Genomic DNA, 26,950 nt, shown 5'->3' on the forward strand with positions numbered 1-26,950 from the left:
CAGCAGCAACAGCCAAACGTTTTTAGGAGCCCGTTCCCTGTTAAATGCGATTAATGCACAGTTTTGTCCAGCTGCAGCCCGTGCTGTAGCATCACCTGCGTACAAGCGCGATGTCCCTAAGGGCCGTAGCTGCGGTGAGCCGTGCAGCAGGAGGACGTGGTCCCGTCCGACCCATGGGCTGTCCCCGCCAGCCCCGCTGCGGCTGTGCCCTGCTCGCTGCCCTCCCCGGGCAGATAACAGCCGCGTTCAGCTGGGCAGAAGAGGAGGAGTTCTGGTGGTGGCAACTCCGCTGCACTGGAAAAAAATCACGGACCCCTGGCACAGAAACAGTTTCTGCACAGAAAACATGACACTATTTACAAAAAGCAATGTCTAATATCCTTTTCCAGCTTGGAAAGAGGAGTTTATTTTAATACATCCTTTTTTAATTGCCATGAGCTGGACTTGTAAATATTGTAAGTGGTTGAGTAATAGTCATCTGTTAGCGGACCAAGCGAAGGGACATTTTTTCCGCTCTTGGAGCCCTAACATATTCCCACAGCTCTGGCGGGGGACAGCGCCGAGCAGATACCGGCACACCAGCCTAGTAACTGAAAGGTAGCTCGGCCCCGGGGGAAGCGCAGCGCCGCTGCCCGAGGGGCCGTGCCCGTGCCAGGCCTTGACTTTTGGGGCTCTTGGTGCCTGGGAGGCGGTGGCACCCGGTATGCTTTCAGGAGAGCGTTTCCGCCTGTCCCCTCCAGCCCAGAAGGGCTTTCCTCTCGGCTGCGACAAGGCAGCGTCCAGGCGGCGTGCCCCGTGCCGCCGGCACCGAGCGGCTCTGCGTGGCGCAGCGCTGGGGCTGCGGAGAGCCCGCCTGTGTGACTCTGCTGTGCTGGTAACGCGCCCCTCTTCATGCCATCCTTCCGCAGAGCGGTGCGGGGCGCCTGAGCTAATAAATAGCCGTGCACATTTGTGAGATCGAACTAGTCGTTAGCGTATCAGCCCGGAGGGCTGGGCACCCAGAGCTGGGGCAGAGCACCGCCGGGCTCCCTACGTGCTGCTTGGTGTTCGTTTCCCGAAGCCAGGTACACGCATCCCCAAACGCGCTGCTCCTGCCGTGCAAATCGTTCTGTCTGAATGTGGGAGTAGTTTGTATTGGAAACAATTTCCTGATGCAATTTGGGTTTCCTTCTGAATAATCCTTTCCCCAGTGGGATGGTGGAGGGGGATTCTAGAAAAGCTTCGCTGTTCTTGCAGCGCGTTAAACCTGCCCCTTAATTTTTGCAAGGCAGATGTCGAAGTAGGAAGATATTCTGCAGGCGCAGCTAAAACTGAATTCGGAGGGTCAGTTAGGGAAGGAGCTGCCCTGCCAGCGGGGCTGTTGGGTTCGGGCCGTGGTGCAGGTGATCGGCGTGCGAGGGTCTGGCGGGGCGGTGAGGAGGGGCTCTCATGCGGTGAGCAGGGGGGAAAATCTGTCTCAGCTGGGAGGAGGAGCAGGACTCGGAGGAAGAGTTTAATTGCAAAAGACCAATTGTAAAAGATGAAGGCAGCAACCTTAACGTGTTGTTTCATCTTTTCCAGGAATGCTGGTGGTAATTGTGTTGCTGCTGATTGCAATTGCTGTGGTTGCTGTCTGGCCAACAAAATAAGGCGAATGTGGGGCCCATTCGAGCTGCTGCTCACCAGCTGAGCATGGACGACTCCACAGAAGAGACCAACTTTGTGCAAAGCCCTTATGTGTTTTCAATAAACTCCACAGTGTTAGAATGAAGCTGTGTCCGGCAGACATCCGTTCCTTCGTTCGGTGCACAGCTGAAGAGCGCTGCCTGGTTTGGAGGGTTTGAACTTGGAAAGGACTCTCTGCCTACCTTGATTTCACGTTCTGGGAGGATGCAGCTGGCTGTGCTAGAGGTACACTTCCCACTGCCTCTGCGTCTAAGCAGGCGATGATGCTGGCACGCTCCCCGCCTGGCCCTCAGCTGCTCTGCTGAGCGGCCACTTGTCCCGGGGCTTTGACATGCTGCCAGCTGCGAAGGTGAGGTTGGGGAGGACACCAGTGGCTCCCGTGCTTTCTGATACCTTTCTCCAGACTGAAAACTCTTTACTGTTTTTCAAGGCATACGTGTTTTAGGGAATGCATGCATGTAGCTCGCAGTGGGATGGGGAGGATGAGGGCAGGCGTAGCCCTGCGGGGAAGCGCTGCTCCCGAGCGCAGGAACCCAGATGAGCTGCTCCGAAATGGCCACGAGTGAGTCAGCCTTTGGCCGCTGGGGGGGAATTATCGGTGTTGATCTCTGCAGATAGAAATGTAAACAGCGGCGGGGCTTTAACACAACCAGGTGCGTAAGCGTGGAAAACCTTGCCCAAAATGTGCTCATGGGGAAGGAGCGCTCTCCACGTGCTCTGCCTTGCTCGGGGCAGCCTCTGCCTGACCACAGGAGATGTGCTGGTATTAACGTACTAATTTCAGCAACTGAGATCTGCCTCTTTCTTTTATAACTTTACACACACTGTTAATACTGAAGGGAAGGATCGCCTATTAAAAACTAATGAAAAAGAAGTATTGAATGCTCACTTCTGGCCAAAAAAATCATTATTTTGTTACATGCGCCAATTTGATTTCAGAATTGATAGAGCAAGCAATAACTGTTGAATAAAAGCTGATCCATTTATATACAATTCATCTGCCTGGCGTTTTAACGTTTCCTGTCACCTCGTGTTACGGGCGAGTGAGTTCACTCACACTTCCAGCACCTCAGAGCCGGTTCTGAAAAGGAAAGAAGTGGCTCTGTGTATCTCGACACACATGTCCTGCGGCTCTGTAATGACTGCCAGCCCTGGGTCCTCACCCACGGCGGTGGGAGACGTGCTCTGGGGGCTCCGAGCTATCCCTGCCGCCCTCCCCTCCGCACCCAGAGGTGCCCGCGGGTGCAGCGCTGTGCTGGGAGGGGGCACGCGGGGCTGGCACTGTGCAGCCCCCCGGGGCACAAAGCCATTCCCTTCTTCCGTGCTCGGTTTCCCCATCCTTTGGCTGGGGCTCGGGCACTGACCCCTTGGGAAGTGTGTGCAGATCTGCAGGTCCGAGCGCAGAACTGCTCTCATTAAATCCTTGCAGCTGGAGCTGAGGCTCCAGGATCCGACCCGGGAAAGGACAGCGTGCGGTGGTTCTGCTGGAAGCAGGCAGCGGTTTCACAGAGCTGCCGAGCACCCACCAAATGCCTGTCTGTTGCTAACGGGTAGGGACTGTCCCCGGGGGCTGAAAAGCCCCAGCACTTTGCCCTTTCCTTCCTGTGCTCCGGGGACCAGCACGGGGCAGGTGGAGCTCGGAGCTCTGCGGGGAACAGCCCAGAAGCTGCAGTTGTGCCGCCTGGCACGGGCCGGGGGGCTTCAAAAATCCCCTCCTGAGTGAGGGGCTGCCGGGGAGACCCGCACCCCCAGCAGGATTCCCAGTCTTGGGGCAAGGCCGGGTGTGCTCTGCTGGCATCCTGTGCTCTGCACACAGGTGGAAATTTGGGCTTGGGCTTCGTGGTGGATAACAGCGGACAACGTGTTCTGCCTGCAAAGTGAAATTCCAAAGCGGTGCCTGTTAGTGCGAAGGAGCAGAGTCCCTCACACATCTCCATGTGCTTTGCTGGAGAAAATCCTTTAAATCCTTTAGAAGTCCAGTCCAGGTTGTTCTGTTTTGCTTGTTTTCCCTTGCAAAGATGCTTCGTATTACAACCTTCAAAGGAGGGATGGAAAAAAAAACAGTTTTACTTTCTTGTGGTTTTCAAAAGGACACAACAGGTTTTTGATTAGTTTATTGCTTGATCTCAGTAGAAATGGAGCTTTAAGCAAGGCTGCCCCAGCTGGAAGGGAACAACAGGGAGCTTTGGAGACGTCTCCAGCACCCATGCACTCCCGCGGCGCTGGCGAGGGGGGAGCTGGGTGCCAAACCTGCCCGGCTGGGGTCCGGGATGAGCCCACCGACTTGGCTTTCTGATTAAATCTGCACTTTACAGAGACAATTAAGGCTTTGTTTAAACTCCCAGGACGGGCAGAATGGATGCGTAATTCATCCTGATCAATGGGACAGTGACTTTGAGCCGACAGAGGCTTTAAAAAAGATGTTTTCTGGCCCGTTTTGTCCTCAAACACATTTTTCTGTTGGTGCATGGGAAAGGTGGGAACGCGAGGATTGCTCTGCTGAAGCGTCTAACAAAGGGATTCTTAGGTTTGCCCTTTAGGTAACATTTAACGTGTCATGTGGGTGAGGAGCTTTATTAAAAAGAAGTGGATTTGGCAGCGCTCTGCTGAGTGTGGAGCGCTTTTCTGTCTCCCAGCTCCACAAAAGAAGAAGGAAGGTTAAAACACCGGAGCAGCTCGCGGCGGCCCCGGAGCCAGTGGGGTTGGGTCGTGGGGCTCTGTCGCGTTGTCACCGCCCTGCTGTCACCCCCCTGCCCCGGGGTCCCAGCACGGGGCGGGTGGCACACGGGGCTGCACCGTGCCCGTGGGGTGCAGCGGGTGCTGCGGTCGCACCCCGGAGCCTTTTTGGGTGCCCTCGTTTCTGGGGCTGCACCGAGCGCCCCACTGCAGATGCCGCAAGCGCGCCCCTCGCCGGGGACCAGGCTGAGCCCTGGGGATCGCCGGCCAGGGCTGGGAAATCCATTTGCTCCTCTGCAAAGCCCCCGAGAGCCCCGGGGCAGAGGTGGGGGCACTGCTGACCCATTTGTCCCTGCAATAAAGATCTGAGATTTCTGACCTCGGAGATGTTTTCGAATTAATAAATTATCGGAGACACTGAGAGCGTGGGTCACGCGGGCTGACCCCTCTGCTGTTTGCAGCACCTTTTGCCCGTGTTTTTCTCTCTGGAAGCATTTTGCTGCCTCGCTCCCTCTGCGCCCTCCCTCTGCCCGCACTCCGGCTGCTGGGGCTCGAAATCCCTTTGCTGGGGGAGCAAAGGGGGGCCCCAAGCACGGCCCGCGGGCTGGCAGCCCCCCCGTAGCTCTGTCCAAGTCCCGATCCCCACACTTGGCCCTCGATCCTGCTCCTGGTGCTGGACGGGGGTCCCGCAGGTGTCAGCACCCAAAGGCACCCCCAGGGACCCGGTCCCATGTGTCCGGTGAGCCCGCGGCACCCCTGCTGTCCCCGGGGGGTGCTGGGGGTGCCGGGGGGGTGTCAGCAGCCCCTGCGCAGAGCGGGGCCCCTTGGGGCGGGAGGAAGCAGAGGTGCGCGGAGATGGGTACGGTTTACAAGAGTTTATTCAACTGGTTCTGACTTTAGTTCTACCGCGTGGGTGCTGAACAGTTACAAGCTCTTTCGGGTTCAATTACAGCCAATCTAACGAAACAGACAAAGAAAAAAAAAAAAGAAATAATTCAGAAAAACAATAAGAAAATCCACAACTTTTTTCACGTGTCATTAAATATATTCATATATAATAACCATAATATATTAGTATGCATTGTAAAGAAACATCGCCCAAAGCCGTATGCAATGGTCATAACTAAACAACATTTACAATTCAAGATATTAACAGAAATAACCAAAAAAAAACAAAACAAAACAAAACCAAAACCAAAAAAAAAAAAAAAACAACAACGAACACAGGTTTTGTGACAGGTCTGTGTGACCGGAGAGGAGCGGGTGTGCGGGGGGGACAGACACGACGAGACGAACAAAAACGAGACGAAACGACTCCTGTCGGGTGCTACCGCCGAGTGATGATTGTTTTGGCATTTCAGCTGCTTTCCGATCTCGCGCTGAAGGCGCCGCAGCCCCTTTGCCCTGTCCCAGCCCCTGCTCGTGTCCCCCCGGCTCTTTGTCACCTCCTTGGCCGTGGGACGGGGGCGGTTCACGGGGACCGAGGCGTGGGGCGCGCAGGGCAGGCAGTGGGTGGGGGCTGCGGTTCCTGGGGGTTATGATGGGGTTTCCTTGTTGCCCGCCCCGACTGCTGCTCCCCTGGCCGAGGCGGTGATGCTTAGGGGTGAGATCTGCTCCCCGCTGGGTGACGACCAGAGGTCCCCCCCCCCCGGGATGTGTTGTGGAGCGGGGGAGGCTGCGGGGAGCAGCTGCATCCCCAGACGCCCCGAAATTGGGGCATCCCGAGGGGAAGCGCGCCAGTTGTACCAGCTGCTGCCGCAGGTCGGGCTTACTGGGAGCATGGCTGGAGCGCCTCCGCTCCTGTTGGTGAGCGCAGAACTCCTGCAGCCACCTCGGAGCGGGCTGGCAGGGGGATGGGGACGGGGGCTTGGGGTCCCCGAGCTGCTCTCGCCCTGTGCAAGCCCCGTTCCCGATCTGCTGGGCTCGGCAGGCAGCGGGCGGGCGGCGTTAATCCCACTGCCTCCCGAACACCAGCGTCAGTGAAAGGGCCGGGGCTCGTCCCCAGGGGGGTGCTGGGGGGCACCCAGCACTCGCCGGGCTTGGGAAGGGGCTGAGGGAGCGCGGGGTGTGCGGCATGGGCAGCCCCGAGTCCCCTGGCCTCACCTTCCCACTCTGCGGGTGAAGAAGAAATCTGGGGCTGGATCCTGCTGCTTTGGGGCTGTTGGGAGCAACGGGGTCACCTGCGGCTCGTCCTGGCTAAACGGGGACCAGGCTGCCCCGGGCATCCCCCGATGCCGGCTGGAGGGGAGCATCTGGTCCCGCTTTGGGGCTTTAGGCCTCCGTTTGGACACTGAAGCTCAGATTTTGTCTTTCTTCGTGGCTTGGGTTCCCTCGGCTGCAAATCTGCTGGCTGTCCTTGAGCCCTGAAGTGAAGAAGACCGAGTCTGCCTGGAGTCAGGGGGGGCAGCTGTGGCTTGGTAGGGTGGGTCGCTTGGTGCCCCCAAATTTCCTGGTACCCCAATTCATTTCTACAGGGCCGTGCGGCTGGGGGGGCTCTGCGGAGCTCGCGCCCTCCCTGCCGTGGCTCCAGCACGTGGCTCTGGCCGGGGCTTCCCTGGGAGCCCTCCCCTTTACACCTATTTACATGGCTGCCTCGCTTTATGGTAGTTTATGTCATTATATAAATATTGTCAATTGCTATAAAACAAGGCAAAACCACTGGAAAATGTCATAAAATGGATGTTTCCAAGTTTCCTAAAAGGAAAAATATCAGGGAGGTTTTGCTTTTCGGAGCAACTTGAATGTTTGCTTCCCCTCCAGGTACCTGGCCTGCCCTCCCCGCCTTTCCACCCCGGCTCTTGCTGCCACAGGGGCTCCGGCTGGGTGCTGAGCGGCTCAGCACCCCATCTGCCCACACCCTGCCCCAGGACGGGTGCCCCTGGGGTGGGAGATGGAGACGATGCGGCCACTGCCTGGCTTCAGACATCAGAGATTAGGTTGGGAACACCATTCCCTCTGGGCCGATCAGCTCCTCTCACCCCGGCGGAAGGGGAAGAGCAACCCGGGGAGCTGCGGTGGGCCAGACCTTGCCCCCCGGTCCCGCGGGGCAGGCAAAGCCTTGGCACCCGCGGTCCTGCCTCCCTGCGTCCCCAGGGGGCACCTGCCAGGGGCAGCAGGCTGCTCCCGAGGGAGCGGGGGCAGCGCCGCGGTGCTTTCGGGGGGTGGCTGAGGCTGGAGCCCAGCCGCTGCCAGCCGGGGGCTCTGCTCCCAGCGTGTGCCTGAGGGCGGCAGCAGGAAGGGCCAAGCCCATGAAGGTATCGGGGTGGCCGTGGCTGGAGACTGCGGTTACACTGGGGTGAGGTTTTTCAGAGCACCTATGGGATGCCAATTTTCCTTTTTTTTTTTTCCTTTTTTCTTTTGTTTTTTTTTTCTGTGTGTTTCCTTGGGTTATGAACTCCTTGAGTGGGAACCTGTGGCCAGGAGGGGACCAGGCCACCCGAGTGGCAGTCGCTACCTCAGGTGGTGCTCGCTCGGTGCCTGTGGGAGGCTGACCCGGTGCTGTGGGATCAGCACGCGGAGACCTTGTCCTGCCCCGGGTCCTCCATGGGGGAGCATCGTGGCCGAGGAGCCCTGGCACAACCCGCACCGGCTGGTCCTCAGCACTGAGCCTCTGCTTAGGTTCTTCTTAGGTTCTTCTTAGGTTCAATCTCAGCTCGCTGTGTGTATTCTGGGGAGGGGGACTCATTTCCAGCGTTGTTGATTTGATTCTTGCAGCCTCGGTGTTCCCAGCCTGGGCTTTGGCCGCAGCCGGTGTCAGCAGCTGTAAGCGGTTCGGTGTCTCCGGATCCTCCAGCCAAGGGGCAGCATCAGCAGCGCCGCACACCCGCGTCCCCCCTCCTCTCACGGTGGTGTTAAACTGCCATGTCTGTGATTTTGCCGTTGGTGGTTTGTTGTGTATTTTTTTTTTCCTTTTTTATCCTGGGATGTGAGGCGCCCGCCTGGCACGGCCGTGCCCCCCAGCGCACACGGTGCCGCAGCTTTCCCCCGCGCCGGCCCTGCCCGCCCCAGCCCGACACAAAGCAGCATGCACACTCAGACTCTCACTCTCGCGCGCTCCATCGCCTTCTCCTCCTTTAGGCTTTCTTACACTTGCCCTTCTTCTCCCGCTGCTGGAACTTCCTGAGCCGCCGGGCCCACGTATCCCGCCACTGGATCACCAGGCTGGTTTTGTCCGCAATGATGCCGCTCTGGTCGGGAGAGTCCTCGTTGTTGCCCAGCAGCAGGTACTTCTTCATGGGCTTGATTTTGGGGCACTTGCAGGCTATGTCCTTGGAGTGGATCCACAGGGTCTGGTCTCCGCGCCGTATCCGGTTGCTGCCTTGTTTGTAGACGGAGATGATGTTGACCGTGAACTTCCACCAGTCGGCATTTTTTTCCGCTTTCAGGATGTGGATCTGGACAGCTGGAGAAAAAAAGAGAGGAAAAGATGTTACAGCTCGTGCCGGTGGGAAGAGAGTGAATTCAGAGTCCTACCTAACGGCATGTGAGAGGAAAAGGGAGCGACCAACGGGGAGCGTGCAGACAACCTCTGGCTTTGGAGGTTCACCAAGGGCAGCAGCAGCCAGTACTGGTGGCAGAGGGGCCGCAGCCACCAGGAGCAAGGCCCCTGGGTCCCCCCAAACAGGCACACGATTGCCCTATGGACCATAGAGGCTGGAGAGGGGAGTCCGGGAGCTGCCCTGTCCACGGCAGGGGCCTCTTTCTCCTGCTCATGTCCTAGAGAGGTGCCAGGGGCCAGCAGGACGTGGCCACAAAGCACACACGGATGGAGTGGTTTCCCCAGGGCCGCTCGTGCAGTGGTGCCTCCACCATCTTCCCCGGCACCTGCAAAGTCTTTAAGCCATCAAAAAAACTCTTTCGGAATTAGGTGTATTCATGTTTGCCAGACTCTGCCTCTTCCCTTGAAGCAACAAGCACAGAAAAAGGGACGAGCACCAACCCCAGGGATAGCTCCAGGCTGGAGCAGACCCAGACCAATCCCCATCTGGCCACAGGTTTCTGCGTGACCTCTCCAGCCCCTCCGCTTCCCTTCCCAGCCACAGGACAACTCAATGCGTCTGCCCCAGGCCCCTAAGGCAGCCCCTGCTTTTAAGAGCGGAGTAGCCAAGACCCGGAGCAGTGCGTGGGGACTGGCCCCTGTCTCCAAGCACTCGGCGAAGGGAAGCAGGAGCGAGTTCCCAGCCCCTCTCCGCTCCCTGCCTTGCTCCTTTCCGAGGCACACCCTGCGTTACTGCATCCCTCCGGCCACCGGCATCCCCATGGGAGCCACACACCGAGGTGACAACGTCCTGACCGAGGCAGGAGAGGGCTCTCCGGGTGTCAGCCACCACGGTACTGCAGAGCTGGGGCGGTGGTGGGTGCTGCCTCCTGCTCACACAGAGCTGAGAGCAAAGTGCTCAAGGGTGAGATCGGGGCTGATTTCAGAAGCCCCCGGAGCCAGTGCAGTTTTGTCCCATGGGGCAGACCCAGGCTGCAGCCCTGGTGGTCCTGAGCAGGCTGGGGTGACCTCTGCCAGCCTTCCTCCTCCTCCTCTTCCTCCTCCATCCCTGCTGGCCATGTCCATGCCTCCCACGTGCTTGCAGCCGCGCTGCCGCCCATAAACACGCAGGTTCTGCAGACCGGGGTCCCAGCCGCAGGGAAGGACGGGGACGTGTGTCCCCATGAGGCCAGCGGGGTGCTTGGCCCCACCGCTGGTGAGGAAGAGGAGGCGCAAGGCCGGAGGCAGCTCCCGGTGTGCAGCCTCCTGCAGCTGCCCACAAACCTCCGGCCGCTGCCTCCGGCGGGGTTAAACGCGTGTCTCCTCGCTCAGCGTTGGCGTCCAGGAAAATGGCATCATCACCGGGCAGCGGCTACACAGCCCTCGCGTTTATTCACAAATTGTGAGGCGAGGGGGACCGGGAGCAGCGGGGACGGAGGGGACACCGCCGGCCGAGGCTCCAGCGCTGGCCGGGAGCCGGGGGGGGAGGTGGCACCGCTGGGGCTGGCGTGTGCGGGAGGCGCAGCCCCGCTGCATTTTCCCTGTTCCTCTCTAGTCCAACCACAAAACGCTTTTTGACCCAACCTTTGAGCCTTTCCTCTTTTTTCCGCCTCCCTTCCATCCCTGGCACAGTCTCAGCCCCTCTGCCCACCTCTCCCAGAAACTGACCCCATCCCAGGTAGGTGCAGTCCCGAGGGCAAAAATTGCCATAGGGGGAAACAAGCTCAACAAAACAGAAAAAAAAGAAAAGAAAAAGAAAAAAAAAGAAAATAAAAAGACAAAAACGTGCAAAAATCTGAGATTTGCCTTGTTGACACATGAATTTTGCACCCACAGATCAGCTGCAGGTCAGCATCCCCCTTGCTCTAAAGCCGCAGCGTACAGACTGATTTCCAGCTAGGAAAGGCAGGGGGGCTGCAGGGCTGCGCAGCCCAGCAATGCTTTTTAACACATTGCAAAATATATATATATTTTTTTTTTCTTTCAGAGCATGTCATGGACGCCAGATGCTTTCATTAAAAAAAAAAAAAAAAAAAAAAGAGAAGAAAGAAAACAACCCTGAGCTCTGACCATGTATTTCCCAGTCTGGTGTGAAGGTAACAAAATGTGAAGATTAGCCAATTTTTATTTTTTGGAAACAAATCTTTCCAAAAAAGCTTAAACCTTTGACCTGCCTGGGTCCACACTGACAAAATGGAGAAAATGAATGAAAAGGAACCGGAGAGAGGTGGTTACAGGAAACTCCGCTCTAACATACACAGTCTGTATTTTTTTGATGTCAGGGCCCCGTCTTTTTTTTTTTTTCCCCCTTTATTAATGAAGTGGAAGGAGTGAAAGCTTAGGTGATGGCTTGGCTGGCAGCGCCGCAGCTGCGTTCCCTGACAGCAAGTTTTATGCCCTCAAACTCTGCCTCTAGGACACGCGGCTTGCCCGGAGCTGGAGCCCTCGAGCTGCTGCCTTCAGGACAGCTGAGCTCTGCCGGGCCGGGAGCTGCAGCCTGGGTGGGTTTGGGTCTGACCCCGTGGGCTCAGGGGTTTGCAGCACCCCTGGAGAAGCCTCGGTGTTCTCAGAGCTGAAGCTCGGGGTGAATTGCCTGGGGGTTTTGGAGGATGGGGACTCCATCATCTCCCAAGGGATGTTGGAGATGCCAGGAGGAGGTTTGGCAGCTCCTAGGCTGGCTCCATCCCTCCCCCTGGAAAATCCCATGGGATTTAGGCATCTGCGGGGCTCAGCACCCTGAGGCTGGCTTCGGCCCATGGGGTTGTCCTTCACCTGCTGCCTCCCTCCTAAGCAATGCTCTCCGCTCGCTTGGCTTTGCCCACATCACTCTGCGGCGGGCAAACAGCGCTCGCAGCGCTGCCATGGGAGCCCTCCGAGGCCAGGGCAGCCCAGGGAAGGTGCCGGGGGCGAGGAGCTGCCTGGCTCTCAAACTTTAGCCCTGCTCTGCCCCATTGCCAGCAGCGACGCTGAGCTGCAAATCCCACCAGGGAGGCACCTCGCAAACCGCATTCCCCAGCATGGTGCACGGGAGGCTGTCCCCGCGCCGTGCTTCTTTTCCAAGAAAAGGCACCTGAGGTTCCTGGGGCTGCGGGCAGGGCAGGAGGGTCCCAGTGCCACCGGGCAGTGCCACCAGCACGGCTCAGCCCCAGCCCCGGTGCTGCCCAGCGGCTTTGAGCCTTGGCCGGGAGCTGCCAGCCACAAGAAAGCGCCAGGGACCGGCTGCCGCCAATGGAAGCAGGGGGAGGAGGAGGCGATGATTTAGGAAACTGACCCCAGACTGTCGAAACTGCATGTCCGAGGACAGCCACATAAAGGCTGAAAGAAAAAGCAGCACCCCCAGAGCATTTGGAGACCATGAGTCAGGGGACCAAAATTATGAGATTGCAGAATAATAGTGAGGCTGGAAAAAAATCTCTTTTTTTTTTTTTTTTTTTCTTAATTTACTTTTAGGGTTTATCTTAAACTTCCTTCTTTCAGGCTTGGCCCTACCAAAGCAGACCTGGGACTGGGCTATGTGGACAAACCCAGAGCATCCTACATGCAGACACAGGGCACCCTACACTCAGGCAGAGCATCCTACATGCAGACACAGGGCACCCTACACTCAGGCAGAGCATCCTACACGCAGACCCAGAGCATCCCCCATACAGCCCCATGAGCTGGAGCCTGGCAGAGCCGCCAGTGACCGGGAGCGCTGCTGAGCCAGGGCAGAGCCTGAGGGAGCGCAGGGATGGCAGTTTGGGGATGGAAAGCACTGGGTCCTCCCTCACTGGAGCAAAGTGCTATTTTTTTATTATTTTTCAATTTATTTGGCACGCGGCACTGCGCTTTGCCTGCTCCGGTTGCCAATTTCCTACCGGTTTAATATTGGAGATTTATGACCCTTAATCCCAGCCGGGTGCGTTCCCCTCCTGCGGGGCCGCGGCCGAGCCCAGGGATGCGGTTTTGGGGCAGGATGTCCCAGCCCTTCTCCATCACACCAGGGTCGGGGGATCCATCCCTTACCGGGCTGCAAGCTGGGGGCAGCCAGCTCAGCGCATCCCCCGCTGTGGGTTTTTTACACGGACTCGGGTTTCCCCCCGCGTTTCATTTCGGAGCTGCCTTTTGAAAACACATTCTGCTTTTTTCCACCGGCCCCTGCCAAGTTGCCTCTGACAAAGGGGGTGACTAAGTGGAGTCTCCACGAAAGGAAGGATTTTTTTCCAAGAAAGGGCGAAGCGAGCAGATGAGCTCACCTTTCAGCCCAGGATGTGCGCCCACCACCCCCGGGCAGGGAGCCGCTGCCCAGCGAAACGCCCTGGCATCGATGGTGCAGGATGTGGCCCCACAGAAGTAAAGGGGTCCGGGGATCGGAGTGGGGGGATATTGGGATTAAAAAGGGCTGGGTTTGCTTACCGCAGCCTCCCACCTGGCTGGGATTAACCACAGAGCCTGGGCAGGGGGAAAGACCCCCAGACGGGGCTAGAAGCAGAGGCACTGAGCGAGCGAGGGATGCTCCCGACAGACACCCAGCAGCAGAGGGGCCGCAGGCGGCAGTGCCAATCACCTTTTCTAATAAAAATAATCCCCTTTCCAGAGCAGAAATAAAAGTGCTTTGGGGTCATGGGGGAACATCTCCATCCCCCTGCAGCAAAGCTGTGCTGCAGAGGGGCACAGCCACGGTGCACAGCGATGCTCCCCGCTCCCCCAGCTCTCTGCTGGGCTGATTTTTACTGCCCAGAGCAACAACCCCCTGCCCCCAGCTCCTTGGGAGCCGAGCGACCCCTGCGCTCTGCCAGGCAGCCCAAATAAACCCAGACAGGGATTTTCTGTTTCTGCTGTTGTCTGTCCCCCCCTCCCCGAAATCTCCCAGCCTGCCCTCTCCATGTACTGTTTCACTCCAAATATTTGCACCGAATTGATCTTGCGGGAAAGAGCCCAATTTAAAAAAAAGAAAAAGAAAAAAAGAAAAAAGCAACAATACCAAAAACAAACAGATAAGAAAAATAAATAAGGGAAAATATCCCCTTTGAATCCCTGAATGAACGAGGGAGCTAAAAAGCCCCATTGAGGAGCTCCGGGCGGATGATAGCTTCCCGATTGAGCCTGCGGGAGAAGTAACTCTGTTCAAGCTAATTAGGGCCTTTTAGGACATTCAGCGTGGCGACGCTGGCGTAACGGTGAGGAAAAGAGCCTCCTAATTGGCTTCCTGCTGGGGTGTCAGTCAGAAAGTCTTTATTATCCCCCCTTGTGCACCTTTTCAACCCTTTCTTCCCTCCTGGCTCTGCCAAAGGCATGGCTACAGGCACAGCACAGGGGCTGTGCCGCAGCATCACTTATCCTGCAGCATCACACATCCCATGGCATCGCTTATCCCATAGCATCAGTCATCCCATACCATTGCGTACCCTGAAGCACTGCTTATCCCATAGCATCACTTATCCTGCAGCATCGATTGTCCCATAGCATCGCTTATCCCACGGCATCGCTTAGCCCATAGCATCTCTTATCCCCTAGCATTGCCTACCCTGCAGCATTGCTCATCCTGTAGCATCTCCTATTCCAGAGCATCGCTTATCCCATGGCATCATTTATCCTGCAACATCGCTTATCCCATAGCATCAATCATCCCATAACATCAGTCATCCCATAGCATTGCCTAACCTGCAGCATTGCTTATCCCGTACCATTGTTTATCCCATGGCATCACCTATCCTGCAGGATTATTTATCCTGTGGCATCACCTACCCTGCAGCATCACACATCCCCTCCCTGGCCAGACTGCAGCTTTGCTCTCTGTTCTGGAAAAAGGGAATCTGTTGTGGCCATCTCCTGTTTGGGATCATCCCAGTGTCCCCACCTTGCACCCACTCCCCCAGGCAGGCAGCTTTGTCCATTTTTCCTTCTGAAGCAGCATTGCTGCTTGATAACAGGCACCAGAAAGCCCCTTTCCAGCACTCTTCTTCCTATGCGCTGCTCTGTGGGTTTTCTCATAACCCATATAGGCTCCTGAGATGCCTTCCTCTCCCCAGGTCTCATGGGGCTGCTGAAGCCCAGAGCCCACCTTACAGTCACAAACAAAACCATCACAACCTTTCACCCAAGCGCAGGAGAGCCAACACAGCTCGGGTGGGAAATGTGGCTCCAGTTTGATGCATTTACCTCTTTTCCTCATCCAAACACCCGTGGCTTATTTGAATCAGCCCAGCAAAGACAGACTCACTCCCTGCAAATGTCCTCCAGCCAAATGGCTGCAAACACACCAGTGTAAGCTCAGCCCCTGCAGGACACTGGAGGAGCTGGGTGAGGAAATAAAATAGTGCCAGTGCCACGTGTGGGAAACATGGTTTTGCCTATCAGCCAGCAGGGAATCCACCTGTGAGCAACCCAATGCCTGTAACAGAGTCGTGCTGAGCATCACTCCTGGCACGGGATTCAGATATTTGCCTCCAAGCCCAGTGTCTTGCCCCAGTTCTTGGGGAGCCCCCGGGGCATCCCTGAGGGCAGGGGCTCACCTAAGGAAGGCGTGTGGAGGCCGATGAAAGGGAATTTGTTCTGCTGGCACCACCGCTCCCCCTGCATGCCGAGCTGCTGCCGTGAGCATGCCTGGGGAGCGAAAAGGAACCTGCACTGCAGGGCTCTGTGATGCTGATGGGTGGGGCTTTTTGCATTGTAGCTTGGGGAAAATAATATCTATAGGGATAGCTGCACACCCACACTTATATACACATGTATATACATATATAGCATATATTCCTCTTCTCCAATTTTTCCAGGTGGGCCCCGTTTCCAGTGCTGGGGATGGGGAGGGGTCATCTGGCCGGGGCCACCCTGACCACCTCCTCCACGGAGCCACCGGTGAGCACTTGGGCCGACCCCACTGGCAATGAGCCAGGAGAACAGGGCTGGGCATCGCCGTAGCCCTGCAGACACCTGGGGGTGAAGATGCCTGGCCTGTGGCTTGGGGCTGTCCCAACACCTGTGTGGGGCCAAGGGTTTCACATGCAAGGCACTGCTCCGCTGAGCGCCCCCAGCCAGGGCTTCGTCTCCAGACCCAACCAGAGGCAAACCCCTAAGTGCCACAGCCCGGGAAGGGGCCGGGACGGGTACACAAGTGCTCGGCGAGGGCAACTCACCGTAGTCTTTCTTGCAGTACTTCTTCATGTTGATCTTCAGCTTCCCCTTGGAGGCTTTGCAGTATGAGTCACAGTCTGCAGGGGAGAGAGGGGGAGGGCAAGAAAACATTAACAAAACAAATTAGCCTTAAAATGAAGAAAAGGCTGGGGGAGAGAAGGGGGGGGGGGGTGGCTCAAAGCAGCAGCCTGCGGTGAATGTGCAGCGTGCCTGTGATATCCATCTGCCAGGCCCCCGTTGGGTTGTCTAAGGGGGCTTTGAGAAAACCCTTCCTTTCTAAAGAAAGCTGCTCACAAAGGCAGCGTCCTCCGCGCCTCCCCCAGCCTGGCTTCCCCGGCCGCCTCTGTCTTCCTGGGAGACCCTGGGGCCTCCCTTATTGTGCCACCCAGGGCTTTTGAGAGCCACACAAATTCCCCCTGTTCTCCAGCTCCGTGCCGGAGCCTGCCCGGAGCCCACAGAGGCCCCATTGTCACCCCTAACCCAGGCCGGTGTCAGCCTTTGGCATTCATTGCCGAGAGATTCGGGCTGGGGTCACCCTCTGACAATGCGGGTCAGAGAGGAAATTAGCAGCCCATGAAGCATTAGCAAAGCCTTTTGGTGTCCACTCTAGTGAAGTGTGCAAATAAAATGCCCCAGTAGGAACACTCTGCTCCCAATGGGCCCCACCGCTGTGACACGATGGCTGTGCGCGGGCGGCCCGGCGGGAGCTGGCACCGCGGCCTGGACCCGGGCCACGCGGCCACGGAGGCACAGGGACCCCCGGGGCACTGCTTGGCACGGGGCGAGGTTGGGCAGCATCGCGGTGGTGATGACCCAGTGGCACCGTGGCCTGGCGAAGGCGTGGTGACAGGGGATGTGACATGACAGAGTAGGCCCCAGCATCATGGCTGGCCAGTGGACGTGCTGTCTGTGTGCAACCCGTGGCTCCTGGCCACCCATGGGTGCTGCAGGCAGGTCCCCAGCACTAGGGCAAAGCCTATGGTCAGGGGAAAGTGGGACACATTGGCCCCAGTGGGACAGCAATGGTGCTCGGGTGCCTCCACCTCTCCTGACTACATGTGGCTTCTCCACTGCCACTGCATGTGGCATGGGACCCTGCTGAGATGCCACCAAGCAGCCCCAAGGCTCGGTGAGCAGGACAGGTGCTGTCAGTGGGGCAGGGCTGGCACCCCATGGGCAGTGGGTGCAGGACATACCCACTGTGCCCCACACCACGTCAGCTGTGCCAGAACCAGGCCCATACAACGCCCTGAGCTCCCCAAGGCTGTCCTCCAGCAGGCCGCGATCCGCAGCCCCAGGGAGGAGCCGTGCAGTGTCCCCCCGTGTGCCCCCCACCGCACGGCTGTGTCACACCGGGCTGCACGCACCCAGGCCCAGCAGAGCTCAGGGCCCCATTCCTCCTGTCCTGCAGGAGCACAAGCAAGAGGCAGGTCCAAGAGCTGATATGAAACAGGCTGGGAGGGGAAGCTGAGGCACGGAGCCGGAGGTGGCAGCACGGCTGTAGCAGCTGTAGCACTTCTCAGTGATATACATGGATATTGGCTATTGCATAAGATACGGAATGGGTATTTCATCAACACCGCAGCTGAGGGGTTGGGGATTTGCTAACAAGGCCCTAGCCATGCCTGCCTGTCAGGGTGCTGCTGTGGGCCATGGCTGCCTGGTGTCACCGGGCCCAGGGAACAGAACTGTTCCCGACCCAGCTCACTGGCAAGGTGCCCCCAGCCATAAACATAAAAAAAAAAAGACAATAAAGGAAATAAATGTGAGTGCCACAGCCTAACAACCCGTGAGCCTTTCCCTTGCAGGCTGAGCAAGGACGGACGGGTGACCGGCCACAGGGCGGCTTCGCAGGGCAGCCAGTGCAGTCGGAGCATCGTGGCCATGGTAATCACAAGGACAAGAGCCTGATTCTCCTCAGGCACAGATATGGTGCGGCTCTATAAACATTCGTCCCTCCTGCTGCATCGCAGAAGGGGACAGCGCAGTACAGCTCTGCAGAGAGAGGGACCAGGGCAGGGACAGCGGCCAGGAGCTGAACAACCCCAAACCTTTTCAGCAGCCTCTTCCCATGGAGGCATCCCCAGCCACACCTGAGCTCCCCCATCTGTGTGCTCCCACCACAACATTCCCACTCTGTCCAAGGATGCAGACCCACACAACACCTCCCCAAAATGGGTGAAACCACCCAGTGCCAGCAGAGCCCTGAACGTGCTCTTGCTGGCACCAGCCCTGCTCTGCCTTTCTCCTTCCCCTTCACCCAACCCCACAGGCTGCTTTAAATTGAGCTTGCTGTGGCCAGAGCCAGCTGGTGCAGATCAGCGTGACTCCCCTAGGGTCGGGGATCTGTCCCGCTTCATTGCCTCCCCGTGGGAGCTGCTCCTGCCTCCTGGGCCATGTGCAGCTCCCCAGGGCCTCTCTGGGACCAAACTGAACATTTAAGTGAAGCCTCCAGTTTGTGTCCCCAGCAGTGCTGCAGGTGGGGGTGATACTGCATGCTCACTGCTTGCTCAGGGTGGGTGCATGGAGGGGGTGCTGCAGGTCATCCCGTCCTAGCCCCTGGCCAAGACTTGCTGTTGCTATCAGGGGACATCTCGGCAGCTGGGGACCTGCCGGCAGAGCAGCCGGTCCCCTGGTGGAAGGGGACAGCAGAGGCTGGGGCAGGGGGGGGCTGCTACGAGGGGAGGAGAGGCGTGATGTGCCTGTGGCTGGAGGGCTGCACGTGCTCCTGTGGCAACCCATGCACCTGTATGTGGGATGCACTTGTTACACGAGACTCCTGCAGGACTTGTCCCCAAATCCTTCCCTGCTTCAAGCCTACAGAGTCCCAGGGCTTTTCTGGGACCCCGATGCCTCTCCAAGTCCCTCCTAACCTGTGTCTGGGGGACTGGGACAGCCCCAGCACCTTGGTGCGGGAGAACTGGTGCACTGTGATCCAGGCACCCTCCTGCTCCCAGTCCTCTCCTTCCTGCACGGCACAAGTACTTCTGTGCAAAACCCTGTTTCAGCGATGCAAACGCAATGCACAGCCAGATATAAATGCTTCGGCAGTGACTTTGGGAACCAAAGCACCTCTCTTCTACATTTAATTCTTGATTATATATATGTTTTTTCAAAAACTGAAGATTGCGTCATGTGGCTTTCCTATTCCAGCTCCAAATTTTTGCAACCAAAACCAGAGAGACCCAGAGGCTTAGCAGAGGAGGACACAGCCCTCCCACACCCTGTGGTGTTTCTCCCACCGAGCGATGCTTTTCCTGCACTGCCGAGAGGTGCTGCCGCTCCCAAAACAACGCAAACTGCAGGGGTTGCATCCTGCACCGCCCCGCCGGGTCCCCAGGGCTGGGAACAACCAGGCACCTCCCAGCGAGGAAGCCCAAACTTTCTGAGTTTCACAGATAAATAACAAGCGGGGAAAGTGGCTGCAGGCTGCTCGTGAGGGCCGGGAGCAGGTGGCGGGCGGCTGTTTCGTGTCCGTGGCAGCTTAGTAAAACGTGTCAGCAGAGCGTTCAGCAGCTTTGCAGCTCGGCCCATCCCCTTGATATAACTAATTCTCTGGCTGAGCAAAGAGGTTTCACAGCTAAACACCTTCATTTTGCTTAATTCTTTTTTTTTAAGTTACATTTATTTTATTTTTTTAAATTTTCTTCATTTTGAGGGGATTGCTTTAGTGGTGCAGGGCTGGGGCTGTTTACATGAGACTGAAAGCTGTGGAAGAGCCCAGCACTGGGGTCCTGCTTGCCCCCTGCTATTGCACAGCCCCTGATCGGGTCCGGGCCCACTGGCTGCCCCTGGGGCCGGGTGGGACGAAGGCGCCGGGGCTCGGCGCTGCCTGCCCCAGGAGCAGCCGCGTGGGGCTGCAACTTGCTGCGCTTGCAGTTCCCAACCGATCGCTAAGCCTCTGTGAAAGCCACATGTCGGGAACGGAAATGAAAGGCCCCTTGGTTCTGACATGATAGAGCGATTAAAGCCACATTTCTTGGCCCGGGTACCTAACTCGAAACGCAGATATAAGGCTTCGATCCCCCAGGGGATTTGGATTTCTAATCCCAATTTATACAGCTAAATTCCGATTGATTTCCCCCAGGTAGGGCCCTAAATACCTTTGCGGGCTGACGTCCAGCGTGGAGGTGTTGTGGCTCAGGAGGGAATCCCCAGCCTTGACAGCCTGGCTGTGACATTTCCGTGGCTTAGGAGGGACACTTGTCCCCCTTCTGCACACTCCCGAGGGGCCGCGGGTCTTGCTGGGGCTCTGGGGCAGGCTCGCGGTGTCCCCGTGTCCTCTTTGCACCAGGTGGGATGTGAGAGAGAGTGTGCTGTGACCTAGCTTCAAAATGATGGTGTGGGTCCATATGTCAAATCCCAAATCTGGGAGCCCATCGTGGGACAGAGCAGGGCTGGGAAATTTGGAGACCAGCAGAAATTGGCCAGAAATCTTCCGCTGGGTGATGCTGGGGCACTGCAGCACCCCTGTGAGGAGCAGTGCCTGAGCTGCCCCTTGCACTGGGGCTGCTGGTGGCAGTGACCACGGGGAATGTGGCCACATCCTGGTCCTTGCTTCCTCCAGGTCAACCCGTGCTTGGAAAGACCAGCTCTGGTGCAGAATTAAAATTCCCCTCCGCAGATGCTCCAGACCTGCAGCCCAGCACTTGCACTGCTGCTTCCTCCTCTTTTCGACCAGCCCTTGAGGCTGGAGGGTCTCTACCCACACTTGAGGGACGCGACTGTCATCTCCGCACTAAAATCCACACCCAGGGATGGACGTAAAACCCTCCCTGCCCAGGGGACGGAGGCGGATGGCTCGCTGCCACGGCTCTGTGGGCTCTGGCAGCTGAAGACGCACCCTGGGGGTCGGGGAACCCCAGCACTTGGATGTGGTCCATGCCCAGAGTCAATGACAACCTCGAGCAAAGCCTTGCTACTGTCTGCATCAAGATGTTTCCTGAGCCCACCCAGCACCCACAAAACTCTTCAGGTGCTCCAAAGCACTGCTCTGTACTGTGCTCCCATGGGATGCCTGGCCACTCAGCAGGTCTGCAGGGCTTTGCACTGCCATCGCCAAGGGCTCCCGCCAGCTCCTCGACCTGCAGAAATTAATCTCTGGCCCTGCTTGCAGGCAGCAGCTTCAGCTGGAGGATGAGCTTGCTGAGCAGCAGCGTGTGAGCGGGGAGCCAGCCTCTGGGCAGGGGCAGAGGCATCGTCCCTGCTCCTTGGCTGGACGTGGGCTCAGGAGGGTGCTTGGTGTGCCCGAAGGGAGGAAAACATTTCTACGAGCCATCTCACACCATCCCCAAGGCTGGTGGAAGCTGGGCTGTAGGAACTCCGGAGCTCCCAGGTGATGAAGTGCAATCCAAGACCGGCCAGCGGCAGGACAGGAGATGGTGATGCTGTGCTGGGGCTGGTGCTGAGTGTTTTCGGTGCCTTTGGCTCCCAGACTCCTGGACATTTCCCTGAATGACCATGAAATCCTGGTTCGCTTCCTCCAGCTTTGAAGCTGCCCATTGCTTCCATCCCAAATAATTATTTTAACATCTCCTCCATCAGTCTCGGTGAGCGGCTGTTAGAGTCGTTGCGGAGAGTGCCAGTTCTGCTGGCCAAACACGCTGGCTCCGAACCAGCTTTGAGTTCCTGGCCTTTGCCCACGTGTCCCAAGGGAGGGGAGGCTCCGGAAGAGCCCTCTCCTTGCAGAGGAGCACGCATGGGCTCTTCCCTGTGCAACGGGTGGCAGGGGGTTCCCTGAGTGGATCCCACGGTCTGTAACTGGGATGGATGCTGTAATTTAACATGGGCCGGACTGCACTTGGAGTCTCTGTCTCAGAGCTGCCTTCTTTAAAGTAAAAGCAGACTTCAGGCAGAGAACCCCTCCTGGGTGCTTTAGCATTGGAATCGCCTCTCCTGCGCTCTGCTGCTCTCCTAGTGTGGCCATGGACCGAAGCAGGGGACTCTGTTGTCACCAAGGTGGCTCTTTGTCCCCCACCTGGCGATGACCCTGCTGAGGATGCCCTTGTGAATACAGCCCGCCAGCGAGTGCTCTTCATTTTGAGGCTGGCAGGGGACAGCCGGGGTCCCTGGCTGGTGTCCCTGGCCACCTCCCCAGCGGTGCTCCTTGCCCTAGCAGCTCCCAGAGGTTTGCAAGCCTCAGATGAGCCGGGACTGGGCTGCTCACATCGCACACATTGCATGGCCTGGGAAGTGATCCCCAGACCCCAAATCCCCCTCAGCCTGTGCACAGGGACCCCAAGGGCTTGAGCCTGCCCCAAGGGGTCTGCACGAAGCATGCCGCAAGCACAGGATTGCATTTAATCCCGTAGCTCTTCTGGCAACAACTGCAGCACCTGCAGTCAGCAGGGGCTGGAGGGCACCGAGGGGAGTGGCGGGGGGGCTCGGGCTGAAGATGGGGGCTTGGGGGGTGTCTGTGACCAGTCTGCTCTGTGGGCAAGGGCAGAGGCACCTGCGTGGGCACAGCAGCACCTCCTGGTCCCCAAAGTGGTCTCAGGAACCCTTTGCACCATCACATGTGTGTGGGGTGCTGGGGCCGTCCCTGCCCCATAATGAGCACAGCACCACAACAGGGAGCTGCGCCAGCCCCAGACAGGCAGGAAAAATGTGCTGAGCTGTCCAGGATAGCCACATTTTTCCTTCTCTGCACCCTATTGAAACCTCTGGCAACAGAAGTGCGAAGTCTACCCTACAGCAGAGCCCCAGGACAACTTGGGACCGACAGGCAGGAGTGACCCGAAACCTACCCCACATCCCGGCCTGCCCAGTGCTGCATACCCCAGCCGGGGCCACCAGCCTGTCCCTGGCTGTGAAGGATCCATCCCCACAAAGCAGCCTCTTTTTACAAGCCAGGCTGCTCCGTAGCCGGGCTGGGGATGTGCTGCACCGTGCTGGGGCCGAATGCGCCCGTGCAGCGGGCAGGGCAGCCCCGCACAGGGGGAGTGGGATGTGCGGCCCGCAGGCGCTCCCGGCAAGGATAACTGCCCAGCCTCTCCCTTGGAACAAGAAGGTGCAAATGAGCCCACAGAAGCCTCCTTTCTTCTGGCTGAACAAGATTGATTGGAAAACAAATTGGCGCAAATAAAGCATGTAATTAGATTAAAGCCTCTCGCCTGGAGCAGCCAGAGGGGAAAGCGGGGACCGGGGGCTTTGCAGCACCCACAGCCCTGTTCCCAGCTCCACCACGGGTCCAGCGCCCATGGGTCCATGCATGGTACTGCCCCAGGACCCCCTCCACGGGCTGGGGATGGTTTGCTCCCTGCTTCTTCAGCTGCCTGCCACCCGTTTTGGGATGGGAAGGAACAGTCCCGAGCCCTTTTGGGGCATTTTGAGATGGCGCACCTGCCCGTACAGCCTCCTCTCCTGCAAGCAGCCACAGCTGGGGCTGGCAGCACCCCGGAGCAACTGGTGCGAGCCCCAGGCTGTGCAGGGGATGCTCTGTCCCCGCTGCAGAGTGCCTCCCTCCGCCCCTGCCTCCGCCGCTGACAAACTCCAGGGTCACCACCCCACCGGCACAGCCCCGCCGAGAGCTGCGGCCGAGATGATTGAAGGCATTAATAGGAAACTGTCTGTCCTCGGCAGCATCGGCCACCCTATAAATTCCCAGCCTGATGGCAGCTCCCTGGCTGGGTGGGTGCTGTGCGGGGCAGGGTGTCACCATGTCACCAGAGCTGGGACAGAGCAGGCTTTGCTCTGGGGGATGTGGCAATGAGGAGCCAGAGCTGGAGACAAGCAATTTGCTTCACCAAAAGGGAGCTGCTGGAAATGTCTCAGGAAGGGGAGAGACACAGTTCATTTCACTTCAAAAATATTATTAATTTAAATGTGTTTCGTGCTGAGCTTGCAAGTCCCTGCTCCGAAGCTCAAGGCTTGGCCAAAATGTCTAGCCCTTGTGGGGACCCAGGTCCTGCCCTGGGTCAGGAGGACGGTCCCTGAGGTGGCAGGGTCCCAGAGCTGGGGATGTGGGGGTGCAGGGACATGGGGAAGGAAGGATGAGGCTATAGAGGGATGTCAGGATGCAGGATGTTGGGATGCTGGGATGCAGGGATGCAGCGCTGTGGTGGAGCTGTAGGAGTACCATGCAGTTGTGCACGAAGCTTCTCTGCATTTCAGCAGTTGCTTTTCTGTTCACACACGTTCAGAAATATTTTGAAGTGACCAGAAGTTTCTTCCCTGGAAGCCCCTCGCCCCTCATTGTGCTCATGGCCATTCACTGCGGATCTCCATGAGAAACCTCTTTTCAGCAAGGCGCTGGATGCTGCAGCCGATCCAGCAGTCAATCAATCACACAGTCAATCCATCACCTTGCTTACAGCCCAAGACAAGCAAAAGAATACCCACGCAGGGCTGAATTAATTACTCATTTGGACTGCTACAAAGGTGGAGCCCCCCCAGACTGAGGCCAGATTTACACCAGGGCAACCAAAATGAGCATTTTGTCTCCTGAGCCCCGTGCCCTGCTCCGGCCGGTCCCTTGCTCTGCTGATCTTCTCCAGATGTGCGAGCCCATCAATCTTCAGCCAGATCCTTTCACACTGCATTTGCAAGGCGCTGCATTAGGGTGGTTTTGTTTTCCTTCTGTTTGCCTCCGATAAAGGAGACCTGCCAAGAGCCAGCCTCTGGCAGGAGCCTGCGCTCCTGCTTCCCAGCCCAGAGCCCCCCTCCTGGCACTGTACAGGGGCCGTGGCAGCCTGGCTGCCCTGCCGGGGTGGCACCTTCTGGGCCAAGAACCCAGCGAGTCCCCAGGGACTGGGGTAGATGACTTGAAGGGGACATGGCCACGTGCTGGAGCTCGCAGCAGACACTGAGACCTGCTGGAGTGACTACCCAGGGGCGGTGAGCTGAGGTTTGGGAAGGGTTTGATGTAAACTGCAAGGATTTGGGGCCTCCAAAAAGGCAAAACGCACAATTCCAGATTCTGCAGCAAGGCAGGGCAGATGCAAACTTCAGCAAGGGGTGGGAGTTGCTTCCTCCAGCCCCCCCAAAAGCCGTGCCAAGGCCAAGCAGAGAGCAAGGAGCTGGTGCTCATGGACCACATCAATGGCACCTGCTGTGTTTGCCCCTGGGGGTCCAGCACCAGGAGAGCTTTACCAGCTTCTCATGGGGCTGGGGCCAGTCTGGCCATGGGGACAAGTGCTGGAGAAGGGGCCAGGAACAGCACCTTGGCCCTGTGCCCCCTCCTGCCCAGGGGCTTTGTGTGATGTCTGTGGTGTGGCTGCATGCTGGCCCTTTCCTGAGTGCGCCTTGCAGATGTAGTGGAGGCAGCTGGCAGCTCACGGGGCCTTGACTCCTTCTTTCCAGCTGCTGCAGCTCATTAGAAGGAGCTGTGGTACATTTAATCCTTTCCTAATATCACTTTTCCCCTGAATCTGTTGCCGCAGGGATGATGGCAGTGTTTATGTGACCGTGAGCAGGAGTCGGTGGTCCACAGCCTCCGCTTGGGATGGAGATGTTGGACCAAAAAGACCACGTTCCCATGGGGACAGATGGGTACAAACTGACCGGGAGGCTGGAAACGGGGTGGCTCCCAGCAGGCTGAGCCCTGAAAGTCAAATTCACAGCAAATGGCGTGAGTTATCCCCAGGGAGCACCTGGTGGAGATTTGCTGCGGTGATGAGAGTGCTGGTGGCAGCAAGACTGGCTAAAAGTTGGGGATTTCACCCCAAAGCCCAAGTGTGTAAATAGGGAAAAGCCATGGGAAGGGGTTGGAGGCACCTGGGATGCTCCCAAAGCTGGGACATGGTGTGGTTGCTGGCGGGTCCCAGCCATGCAAGGCACACAGCGAGTTCCCCTGGGGAACAAATGCTTTCAAGTCAATGTTTTCTACTATTTCCTATAAAGTTTCTATTTTCCCGGCCCGAAGCCATAACCTTTGCATGTGTTTTTTCCAAGAGAGCCAGAGAAGCAGGAACAGCCTTGAAAGGCTCGGACAGCCGGCGGGATTTGTTGGTGGGTTTTTCTTTTTTTCTTTTTTTCTTTTTTTTTTGTTGTTGTTGTTGTTGTTGTTCAGACTATTTCAGCTTGTTCCAGAGCTGGCGCCTGGCTGCCCACCTCCCTTCTGCACGAGCATCCCGCCCCGGCCCCACCGGCCAGGAACAAGAGCGCCCGGACACCACCTGGAGCCCCAACCGCTTTTGGAAAATCCAGCTCTGGTTTTGAAACTGCGGAGGCCGATTTCCAGGGGAAAGCTGTGCAGAGCTGCATCGATCCAATCACCTGGTTTTATTTAAACTCCCTCGCTGAAATCATCCACCTAAGGTAATCATTTCCAAGCCAATCTGGATTAGATTCAGATAAGACAGCGACTGACTGGCAGGTTTGTAAACCTTCCCCCCCATTATTTTTTCACCCTTTCTACATCTCGGAGTGGGACCGGCAGCAGAGGGCAGGGAGGAAGATCTTCCCGCAGCAGCCCCTCCTCATCCTCCGAGCCCCGGCACGGCAGAGCATGGCTGCGTTTCATCTAAACAAGGCCCTTTTGGACAGTTTCCCTAAATTGATTGGGACCCCTCGGGGCTAAGCGGAACCAGGCAGGACCCCCCCCCCCAAAAAAGTCAATGCTTCCACCCCCTGTGCCCCAGCCAGCTTTCATCCATGCTCTTTTAAAACTCCCCCTGCATTGCCTCAGATCAGTGGGACGCTGCCTCGGCTCCCAGCGGGGAAGATACTTCCCATCGCGCTCAGCTACCAGCAGGGGAAACAAAGGGGCTGCACCCAGAGCCTCCCTCTGCATCCTCCCTGCATGTCCACCTTTTGCTCCCACACCACAGGTTAGAGGAGGAACCACCAGGGGTTTCGGCAGGATGCTGGCAGCTGGGTGATGCCGAAAGTGTCCATGTTCAGCCTGAAACTGGTCACGTACTGCCTTGTCCTGCTTGAGGGCACTGAGAATGCAGGCTCCTTGTGTTCGCCCTGCTCACGGTCACGGCTGGGGAAGGTGCGAGAGGACACAGGACAGGCAGGGAAAAGACCAAGGACCCCCTCTGAAAACCCCTGGGTAGGACCATGCCCAGATGACCG

The 26,950-nt window shown here is 57.7% G+C and overlaps 2 protein-coding genes across 4 annotated transcripts in view; one reads left to right on the forward strand and one right to left on the reverse strand.

The window, feature by feature from the left end:
• STX8 (syntaxin 8) overlaps positions 1–2,658 on the forward strand; it is a 102,477-nt gene extending 99,819 nt beyond the window's left edge. For both annotated transcript variants that reach the window (XM_080560267.1, XM_080560268.1), the window contains one exon: positions 1,561–2,658. In XM_080560267.1, coding sequence (XP_080416393.1) covers positions 1,561–1,628 — 68 coding nt within the window. In that variant the 3' untranslated portion in view covers positions 1,629–2,658. The remainder of the gene's footprint in view (positions 1–1,560) is intronic.
• A 2,543-nt stretch (positions 2,659–5,201) lies between these two features.
• NTN1 (netrin 1) overlaps positions 5,202–26,950 on the reverse strand; it is an 86,300-nt gene continuing 64,551 nt past the window's right edge. For both annotated transcript variants that reach the window (XM_080560266.1, XM_080560265.1), the window contains 2 exons: positions 15,934–16,008; positions 5,202–8,743 (listed from right to left, as the gene is read on the reverse strand). In XM_080560266.1, coding sequence (XP_080416392.1) covers positions 8,415–8,743; positions 15,934–16,008 — 404 coding nt within the window. In that variant the 3' untranslated portion in view covers positions 5,202–8,414. The remainder of the gene's footprint in view (positions 8,744–15,933; positions 16,009–26,950) is intronic.

This window comes from Anser brachyrhynchus (genome assembly GCF_964034855.1).
Source record: "Anser brachyrhynchus genome assembly, chromosome: 18".
Taxonomy (NCBI): domain Eukaryota; kingdom Metazoa; phylum Chordata; class Aves; order Anseriformes; family Anatidae; genus Anser; species Anser brachyrhynchus.